At 36.0% G+C, this 11,136-nt stretch overlaps 2 protein-coding genes across 3 annotated transcripts; both read right to left on the bottom strand.

Annotated features, from left to right (window-relative positions):
• Window positions 1-169: 169 nt before the first annotated feature.
• LOC138876478 (homeobox-leucine zipper protein ROC7-like) lies at window positions 170-1,696 on the bottom strand. Of its 2 annotated transcripts, XM_070155467.1 has the most exons (3): window positions 1,638-1,696; window positions 673-796; window positions 170-591 (listed from the first exon to the last, which is right to left on the bottom strand). In XM_070155467.1, exons 1-3 carry the CDS (start codon window positions 1,644-1,646, stop codon window positions 422-424), a joined length of 303 nt encoding a protein of 100 aa, XP_070011568.1. In that variant the 5' UTR covers window positions 1,647-1,696; the 3' UTR covers window positions 170-421. The 2 variants fall into 2 exon arrangements, with proteins under 2 accessions (XP_070011568.1, XP_070011567.1); XM_070155466.1 differs by having other exon boundaries at window positions 170-796.
• A 334-nt stretch (window positions 1,697-2,030) lies between these two features.
• LOC104239835 (homeobox-leucine zipper protein PROTODERMAL FACTOR 2-like) lies at window positions 2,031-4,876 on the bottom strand. The gene is made up of 5 exons (XM_070153410.1): window positions 4,451-4,876; window positions 4,129-4,230; window positions 3,829-3,890; window positions 2,965-3,095; window positions 2,031-2,329 (listed from the first exon to the last, which is right to left on the bottom strand). Exons 1-5 carry the CDS (start codon window positions 4,874-4,876, stop codon window positions 2,031-2,033), a joined length of 1,020 nt encoding a protein of 339 aa, XP_070009511.1.
• Window positions 4,877-11,136: the final 6,260 nt, after the last annotated feature.

The raw sequence follows: 11,136 nt of genomic DNA, 5'->3' as shown, positions 1-11,136 counted from the left end.
AATGTAGCCTGGCCTTGGTATGATCAAATCCACCAAATATCACTCAAAAACCACATTAAAAAAAAAAAACCTCAAACCGCGGCTAGAAAAATAGAATATAAGAAAAACAACAGACAAATAATAATGCAGCTTATATTGGTGATTTATTTCGCAGGGGATTGTCATACTCCCTAAAAAGAGTAGTACAATTTTGATCACTAACCACAGTACATGAAAATGAGCTCATGACCAGTTCAATTTTGACCTCATGATTGTTGCTTCCCGATAATTGAACCTTCTCTAAAGGGCAGGACAGTCCGATGCACAAGGCATTCCACGTTCACGCAGGGTCCGGGGAAGGGCCACACGAAGAGGGATGTAATGTAGACAGTTTACTCAAGCATTGGTGGAAGGAAGAATAGTTTCGGAACAAAATAATGTTTCAACATGGAGAGTTGAACAACAATGAATTCTTGATTAGGGAGACAGTTTCAGATACGAGTTTGTTTGCTGTAAACACTGAGTGTGGGGGAAGATACTCGGGCGTTGATAGTTCTTCATCCATCAACTGAAGTGCTATGGTTAGAACACTTCCACCAGTAACAATTTCCTCTGGAAAGTTAGTTTTCTCAGGAGAGAAAGGGAGGACAGCAAATCCTGAAGCCAACATTACTACATCATCTGAGTCTTTACCTTCCATAATATACTGCACAGCTGAGGCATCAACTGGTGCATAAATTATGTACATTACTGTTGAATCTGTGAAGCTTTCTTGCAGGTAAAACATTTCTGACTTGTCTTCTCTTCCATTGGGAGGCTAGTAATCAAGAAAACTGTTAGAAAATATTGAAATGTGTGACCGTCTCATCTAAAAATCTTTGGCTAAGAGAGTTTTCACAGGGTCGTCACGTGTTGGCTTATTACATGTAGATATATGTTTTTGCTTTTTGGGTGACAGTCAGAGGCGGATCCAGGATTTAAACACTGTGGGTTCAATCTTTAAGGTTCTTAGCATTGAACCTATTATATTTATAAAGTTATGGGTTCTGGCCCACTATGTGTTGCAATTTTAGTGAATTTTTATACTAAATTTTTGCTCCGCGTCAAAAGTACTGGGTTTAGATGAACCCGGTACTATAACACTACCTACGCCTCAGGTGACAGTGAGATTTGGACACAGAACCTCTGTCTGCTCTAATACCATGTTGAAGCGTGTGACCATCTCATTTAGAAGCTTAAGCTGTTAGAGAGTACACTTTTAATCGCTTAATTATATTATATCTCAACCTTGTTGTTCGGATTCTCCAAAAATGTCCCGGGGAACGTGTTGGATCCTCCAAAAATAGTGCATTTTTGGAGGATTCGACACAGGAGCGGTCGATCAATGTTTTGAGAAGTCCGCACAATATGTCTCAACAAAAACTTTGCTTCATTCCTCGTAGAATTCTAAATCACAAAATATTAGGTGAGTTCTTCCCATCTGCCTAAGTCTTGGTAGGCATAATTACCCGCTACATGTGTTGATAAGAGGTAGTAGGTACCCAATGGAATAGTTAAGGCACACGCAAGCTAGCTCAGACACCACCTTTGTAAAATAAAACAAAAAGTTAAAATCAAAACGTACTGCTTACGGAGTACAAGTTATCGAATTGACATACCTCTACCATGACTAGTGAAACAAAGTTTGCAGGGTCGCGTGCTGAAGAAATATGTAGTTCATCCCGAGTCATACACCCAATGGAGAGTAAATCCCACTACAACAATATGTGGTAGCAATGAAAAATGACATCAATTACAGATTGCAGAACTGAAGATGGATATAATAATTGGAGTTTTAATAAAATGGAATAAACTCTGTCAAGTATAACTAAGAAGGCTTTAATCCCAAAGGCGTCTCGACAGTTGAATCCTAAACTCGCCCTTTTATGATCCCTAACATTCCCCTCTATATATTTGTATCATTGAACCTAAAACTGGTGCAAAGAGTAAGAAAAACAAGTGAATCTGCTCTTAAAATATAACAAAAACACACTACTATTGTACTAGCATGGCTAAATGTTGAAGAGATCTGTGTAGCAGATTACCTTGCAGCGATTGTCCCCTGCTCGAAGGAACTCAAAAACGTCTTTCTGTGGGATCGGTAGCCACACAGACGTTGAAATCGTTACTGCAACACCACGAGGGGTTCCTCGAGCATCTGAATTCAAGCTTGTTTTCACAAAGATATTCCCACCACCTTGTATCTTTAAGGGCATCCACTGGTTTTCATTGCATGAGCTAAAAATAGCATTATAACTTCTCACCATCCGTTCCGCCAATTTCATTAAATTCTTCCTTCCTTCTTCTATGTCTAGAATATAAAGATAAACACAAGAATAGCCAATGATCAGTACTAAAGCTAGTTTTCTCTTTACATAATAGACTATATGTACTCATGTAGAGTTTTAGACATCCTGAAGAATGACAAGGGAAAGGTCAACTTTACCTATTCACTATATGAAATATCTTAATTTTAACCTCCGTTATACTTTGGGGTCATTCATACCTTTGTCGTTAGCAAATCGTCTTGTATTTGCCCTTGGCTTTAAGGGAGCTCCAGTGTGGACATAATGGATTCTATGTGTCAAAATACTTCAGGAAAAAAGTCCATTTTTTGATAACCGTGGTGTCAGACCAGTTTGCGTGCACCTCAACTAATTCCACAGGATACTGCTACCTCCTACCAACAACAGGTACCAGGTAGCTCTATCCACCAAGGCCGAGTGAGGTTTAAAATTTCCTCCGAACCTTGGAGATCTGTTTGGATCAAGGGCAAATACGAGACGATTTGCTAACGGCACGGGTTTGAATGACTCCAAAGTATAACAGAGGATAAATCAAGATATTTCGTATCGTAAAGAAGTATTTTTGACCCTTTTTTTGAATGAAAATGACGACGACTAGGATCATACAGTTTAATCTTGAGGAAAAAGCAAACCAGCTTACTATTGTTTTGCAAGGGTTGTTCCAATGGTTGATCATGCTGTTTCTTCACAGTTGCATTTCTGTCATAATGTCTCTCCATGGTCAGCATCCAGCGCTTTGCGCTGAATGCAACGCCTGATTTATGTATCTGCCTGAACATTTGGGGAATCAAACTGTTGCATACTACATTATGCTCCACCCAAGTAACCTAAAATTGACACACGACGATCCTAACTATTAATGTACTAACTAGGAACCGAAATCTTGTTAGGAATAACAGCTGATTTGAATCAGTAAGTAAGATGTATTTGCTTTACCAATGATAGTCCAGTTTGAAGCCCTTGAATTAGACATCCTGATGGTCTTCTTTGACATTGGACTAATGGATTTGGAAAAATACTCTCCAAGGAGACATCAGTTACTAGCCAAGTGTTGAAATCTAGTTGTCGAGAGTACCTCGCGAAATAGACCTCCCGGGGCCTAACAAGTGGAGAAGGAAGATGAAATTGTGCTGTCATCTGGAAAAAACCAGTCTCTTAATTTGCTCACATACACCAGCAACTTTAGTGTTCACTAAAATAACAAAAAGATAAGGTATAAAAGTAACAAGGAACCACAGACTTCAAAATTTTGGCCGCATTCTGCGCTCAAGGGTGTGACTTAGTAGTCAATGAAGTGGATGAAAATCTTGGCAGACTAGAGCTAAATCTCACCAGAGACAAGAAAAAAAGGGCAGCCCGGTGCACTGAGCTCCCACTATATGCGGGATCCGGGGAAGGATCGGACCACAAGGGTCCACTGTACGCAGTCTTACCCTGCATTTTTGCAAGAGGTTGTTTCCACGGCTCGAACCCGTAATTCCTCATCACATGGAAACAACTTTACCAGTTACGCCAAGGCTCCCCTTCACCAGAGACAAGAAATGCAAGTAATTTCTTCCCATCTACCTAATCCTCGATGGGTAGAGTTACCAAGTACCTAGAATAGTCGATGTGCGCCAACCTGGCCCGAGCACCACCGTCATAAAAATATTTAGCTACATTCCCCTCCCCTCAATTCAAATGTCTACATGTGGTTCCTATATGATGAAACCTATGCCTATCAAATGTATAGCTAGAAATATACTAGCAAGAATTCAAAATGGCTATGTAGCTCAACAAGATAAGACAAGTGCTTTGAGCTTACCACTTGCAAAGATCCATTAGGATTTCCATCTGTTCCTGTCATTAGAAGTCCAAGATTTGTTGCTTTTGAAACAATGTTGGAGAACACACATGACCATTGGTCCTGCTTTCATAACAATTAAGTATCATATTTTCAATTGATTGACATAACTTAGAATAGTAAGGTTAAAACAATTATGTTGCGCTAACTCTCCAAAATGCTGCCGCACACTCGTCAGATCCTATAAAAATGCACCACTTTTGGAGGATCGACACTCACTGGCTACATTTTAGAGAGTCCGTGCAACATATTATAATACTAGTACTATGTATCTATAACTTACACCATCCATCAACATATTCACAAGGTTGATTGGATCCACAAGGACAACTCCAATAGCTCTTGATGCTTCAGTCTCAGAGGGCATTGCTGAATTTTCCATTTCTAACATTGACATTTGTGCATTTTCAACATTTCCATTAAGATTTGGTATGTCAATAGGCCCTCCTCTTGCAATGACTTTGATTATTTCCTCTAATGTAGGATCAAGATGGACGAATCGTCGCTTATATTCTGCTTCATTGAGAATCTCAGTTTGTTTGTTGGTATCAAATAGCCATAATGGTTCTTGTTCTTGAGCCATTTGTCTTAGCTCTTCACTTGCTGCTAAAGCAAGATCAACAATTTTGCCTTTGTATACTTCAGCACACATTGAAACTGATAGAAGAAGATCGCTTGCTCGAGGCATGTCCCTTTCCAGGAATGACATGGACTGAGAATCAAAGTTTAGATTTCTAAGTAGAGAAATTTGTACATCAAGATTCAGTCGGTATACCAGAGGTGAGTTCAGAATTTAAATTTGACAGTTCAACCCTTGGGTTCTTACCACTGAACCGATTATACTTTTGAAATCATGAGTTCACAACTTAGTAAACACAAAACATCCTATATTCATGCAGGGTCCGGGGAAGGGTCGCACCCCAAGAGGTGTAATGTAGACAGCCTACCCTAATGCAAACATTAGTGGTTGCTTCCACAGCTTGAAACCGTGAACTATAGGTCATTTATTAAAATTTAGTAAGAGCATCCCGGTGCACTAAACTCTCGCTATGCGCAGGATCCGAGAAGGGCTGGACCACAGGGGTCTATTGTACGCAGCCTTACCCTGCATTCTACAAGATGCTTTTTCCACAGCTCGAACCCGAGACCGTCTGGTCACATGACAACAACTTTATTAAAATTTAGTAATGTATATATTTCGTGCTAAAAATGTCGGGTGATATTTAATCCTTCCCTGCAATGTTGTGTATATGCTCATGGTATTAAATTCATGTCAAAATAACACTTGTGATTTAATTTGGTGAAATTAAAATACCTCTAAATATCCATAGTGCTCCAACCCTGGGTTGTCTTCAGGGGACATCTTGTAATTTGCAAAACCTAATAACAATCAAAACTCTCATCAAAGATATAGAGAAACCATAAAAACAGAAAAATACTGCTATAAGAAAGACCGATCATCAAATTCTAAAACCCCAATGCCATTGTTTCCATTTAAAGAAAAAATGGCAGCCCGGTGCACAAAGCATCTCGCGTTCACGTAGAGTCCGGAGAAGGACCGCCCTAATAGGTGTGCTGGAGGCAACCTACCCTGATGGAAGTATCAGTGGCTGATTTCACGGCTTGAACGCGTGACCTATAGGTCACACAAACCATGACCAATATATGGAATAAATCGTAAAAGAAATACTAATCAAATTATAATGAGGGAAGGCTGTGATATTAAAGGCAGAATCACTTGTCATTTAAAGAAAAGTAATGAAAAGAATACCGCTTGAAACTGAAGAACTATGAAGATAAATTAAATGAGAACTATGCCATGCATTCCCATGCATAATTAATTGTAGTTTATGTGAAAAAAAAGTTAATCAAGAAATAAATTATACGAAACCTGTTGCTGTGTGTCTCTATTCTTCTCTCTCTAGGTCTTTTTGTTCATTAAACTCTGCAGTATATAAATGGTGTGCCGCGTCGGGTTCATCTAAACCCAGTACATTTGATGCATAACACAAACTTATGTGTAAAAATTCACTACAATTACAACAAGTGATAGGCCCAAACCCCTAGGTTTAAAAATACAAGGGTTCAATGCTAATTAAGAAACTTAAATATTGACACATACATAAAGTTTAAATCCTGGATCCGCCTGTGGTAAACGATGATGAGAGAAGGTCGGATGGTCGATTCCGCTTTAATCTAAATCCTATATTTATATTAAAAATCCACTAAATTTATATAAAAATTAAATTCATGACCTATTTACTAATACTTGACGTCGCTATTAGAATTTAGAATCCATAAAATTTCAAATTCGAAACCTACTTATAATGTGCCTTCAAAATTCAAAGTGAAATGTTAGTAACCAATTAGAGACATTCTCGTTCAATAAAATAGATTCGTCGTAGAAGCATAACTTTAGTTTAATGTATAAGAAGAAAAAAAACGAAAAAAAAAACGATCATATAAGAAAGTAAAAATAGCACGGTATAGTCTGTTTTCGAACTGGTCATTCAAAAATAGCCAGCGTTTACGAAGTCAATGAAAAATAGCCACTATTTTACTGCAATAGAGACCGGTCCAACATAATATACTGGAGTTCAGTGCACCTGTGTATGAACTCCAACATATTATGCTGGACCGATATACTTTCCTGACTCCAGTATAATATACTAGAGACTAGAGCACCGGTGCTCCAAACTCCAGTATATTATACTGGGCAATTATACTTGCTGGAACTCCAGTATATTTATGCTGGAGTTCTAGTGTACTTATGCTGGAGTTCTAGTGTACTTATGCTGGAACTCCATAATATTATGCTAGAGTTCCAGCATACTTATCCTGGAACTCCAGTATAATATGCTGGAGTTCAAGCATACTTATGCTGGAACTCCAGTATAATATACTGGCGTATTTTCCAGGTTTTGAACAGTGTTTTCGCTCAGATTTATCTTTATATGAAAAGTGACTAAATTTCGATTACTTTTGAAACTGGGCTATTTTTGAACGACCAGTCGTAAATCTGACTATTTTTGAATTTCTCCCTATAAGAAAAAGACTAATTCCATTAACGAGAAGTCATAAAAAGTGGAAGAATTTGATTTTATCTCCCCTTAAATAGGAGCAAAAAATATCTTAAACATCAGGAAGTGAAAATCTCTGTAACCATTATGAAATCATAATTATATTTCACCCGTATTTATCCCAAAATTATAGGACCTTACCGTTTTTTTTTTTCAAGACTTAACTATGTAATACTTCGGCCTAGATAAAATAAGTGAACTATTAGGGATCACATCCCGCGCATATTCTACATTATAGCCTGCAAAAATGGAGCCAGGATTTGAAGTTTATGGGCTCTGAACCTGCCACCGAATACTCATTTAGTTACTGGGTTTGCAGTTAAATATTTATATATATATTTAGTGAATTTTCTAATACAAAACATGGTCTAAGCAAAAATTAATGGGTTCGTTCGAACCAGTTAATCATACGCTACCTCTGCTCCTGATATAGCCTGCAGCTGATTCAGCTTCCGCTTCTGAGAGATCAAACGCAACTCAATAAGTTTCTGCTACATGAGATATAAAGAACATAATAAGCATAGGGAACAAGGAAATACCGAACCATATATGCTTTTAGGCCATGACAATCTCACTCGAATTACGAGAGCCTACACATGGACTGGCCAAAATTAATCACACGTGCCAAAATTAATCACACGTGCAAGTTTCCCTGCATGTGGCTCGCCCGTGCTTTCCGAGGCGCTGCGTGTGAATCAATTTTCTTTAAGTTACGGACATATTTGAAATTTATTTTTCAGATAATTCAGCAATCCCTATATATTACTTAAATATCGATCAAATTGTTCAGAAAAAATGGCAGATAATATTAGGAGGAATGGAAGTATTATTATTAATATAAGAGGTCTTTTCTGAGCAGTCAAATTGTTAAATTTCTTAATTCTCCTGCATTTTCTTCGTAGATAAGCTTTAGTTTTTTGTGTTTTTTTTTGGTTACATCTTCCCCTAAACTTTTAGATGATATATCATTTTAATTTATCATAATATTAATTCTATGAAATATACTATGATAACACATGCATCATATGCTACTTGGGACTTCCTCAGATCAAGTGTTAGAATTAGTAACGTAGTATTATTCAAAATTTTCACTTGAATATTCAAACAAAGAAATTTAACCACTTATTTATTTTGGAATATTCTCCAAAATACTCCTTTGGTGGAATTATTAAAGCCTCTGCAGCTTCTTCGTAAGTGAGATTTTTGCTTTCATTCTCAAGCTTATTATTTTATATAGATTTGTTATTTGATAGAGATATTTATTTTGTTATTTTATTTATTAGATTTAGAAAAAGAAGTGTCGTCTAAACACGAGAATGGATAGGACTTATAGGAGTCACCCACATTTTGGGCGTAACATGAAGTGGGTATGCATCCCTTTCTCTCGTGTCTCATATTTTTAATGTTCATATTTTTTTTTAGCTTTTTCATTCGGTGTTTGGTACTTGTGTCGGAGCTTGACTAATCCGGATTCGTACTGATAAGTTTTACTTTGGGGGCTTAAGCTATTTTTATTAAAGACGATTCCATACACAAAACTCGAACTCAAGATATCTGATTAAGGATGAAGGAGTACTTATCGCTCCATTATATTTGAGTAAAAGCCTCTTACATAAATGCAGGGTAAGGCTGCATACGATATACCCTTGTGGTCCGGCCCTTTCCCGGAACTCGCACATAGCGGGAGCTTAGTGTACCGGGCTGCAGTTAATTATGCGAGTAATTGGTTAGTTAAGGGATAACAGAACATTACCCAATTAAGTAATAAATTATCAGATAAGACCAACCCCCACCCCCACCCCCAAAACGTGGCAGTAACCCAAACAAACGTCATTTGCTTATTCTGAGAATAATTAAAATACAAGTGGACTATTTTAGTGCCATCCGACCAACGGCATGATAACAATTTGTCTATCCTACAAGAATGAAAAATTAGAAGGTCATTATCAAGACTTCTTTTGTATTTTTCAGTCAGAGAAATGGTTTAAATTTTAAATCTTCTAATAATTTATGTTAGGCAAATAAATTTTTTGAAAATAATTGTGAATATATATAAGGAGAAGCTACTTTTTTCACAATACAAAAACAACTTCTTCTGCAACTCAATTTCTCAAAGTTTTTTTTTTTTTTTTTTTTTTTTTTTTTTGGTTGAGAAACTTCACCAAGCACCTGAATTCTTTAAAATAAGTGGTAAATTTTTTAATTTTATAAAGCACTTTTTAAATTCCCAAAAGTTTGGCCAAACATATTATAATTAGTTCTTTCTCTAATAAGACAATGACATATACAATTTTATTTTGTTTTCACATAGTAGTTAATAGAAGAGTTTGAAATTAATATCCAGCTAGATGGTAGAGAAAATATTCAATTTTTTTTTGAAATTGTAGTCAGATTATAATCGTTTAACCAATGGGATGCATGTCCGTTTGAGGTCCAGTATATATAGTTCTTTATTATTCCAAAATTAAACGGTATAAGGTAGTGGTTAGAGTTTAAGTTATATATATTGTCAGTACAATAATTTCTTACACCATCAAGTCACTAAAATAACATTTATAGGTAAATTTTCTTAAAATGTAAGATTCGTAATTTTGAAAATAAAATGAATTCTCTACTAAAGTAGCTAAAAGTAACTTGATAGTATAAAAATTATATATTTATAGTGACGATATATATAACTAGGGGCGGCAAAATGGTTAAAAGAAAACAAGTAACCACCCATATTATTCACTAAAAATGGGTTGGATAATGAACTTTTTAAAAACGAATCAAATATGGATAAGAACCATATTATCCATTTACAAAATGGATAATCAATGGGTAACCAATGGATAACCGATGAGTCTAACTTTTACATATGTAAAGCCTCAAATTGAGGGTTCCTCAAGTTAGGAAGACTAAAAATTCTCCCAAAAGTGATCATATGCAAGAAGTCATGGATAACATGGCTATCCATATTATCCGCCGATTAACCTGTTTTTTATAAATATGGGTTGAGTCGGATAACTTATCTGTTTTTTCATTACTCGTTTTCGACCCGAACCATATCCGACCCTACCGCCCGTTTGCCACCCCTATATATAACGTATGCTCATTTAAATAATCAAAAGACATATGGGAGGCAATTATTGGAAGGGTTGAAACATAATAAGGAAGATGTTTGCACAGAAAAATGCAAAAGGGGAAGTGATGAAGTTGGGAAAGGATGGATACTTGACCTTCAATAGGTTTGTTCTACAATAATAGGACTCCTAGGATAAGTGTCTTATTAAGTGATGTCTTTCTTGAGCTTAGACGGAGTCAGAATTTGAAAGTTTTCGATTCAGAATTTTAACCCTTTTAAATTATTAAATTAAAAGTATAATTTGCACGTAATAATTTTTTAAAATAATACAAATTTGAACTAAGTGGGCGTTTGGACATAAGAATTGTAAAATTCCAAAAAAAAATTAAAATTTTTTTAAAAGTGAATGGTATTTGAAAGTCAGAGTTATGTTTGGACGTGAATACAATTTTGGGCTATTTTTGAATTTTTGTGAGTGATTTGAAGTGAAAAATTTGAAAAACAGTCTTTTGGAGTTTTTTTTAAAAAAAATTTCGAAATTCATCTTCAAGTGAAAATTAAAAATTTCATGGCCAAACATTGATTTCAAAAAAAGAATGAAAAAATTTGTATGGCCAAACGGCCCCTAAAATTACCGAGTTTGACCTAGTTTGTAACCAGAAACTCTACATCTGCCCCTGGCTTCATCTATTGTCCTTAAGACCTTAGATGAAGTTTCTTTTTTGAAGAATACTTGAAAAGGTCATAAAGAAAAAGAAAAAGAAAATCTTATAGGAAAATTGGAAATATTCTTCTAATATAGGAAAAGAACTACTCCTTATTAAC

The sequence above is a fragment of the Nicotiana sylvestris genome, chromosome 8, assembly GCF_000393655.2.
Source record: "Nicotiana sylvestris chromosome 8, ASM39365v2, whole genome shotgun sequence".
Taxonomy (NCBI): Eukaryota; Viridiplantae; Streptophyta; class Magnoliopsida; order Solanales; family Solanaceae; genus Nicotiana; species Nicotiana sylvestris.
This window is presented reverse-complemented; position numbering and strand designations above follow the sequence as displayed.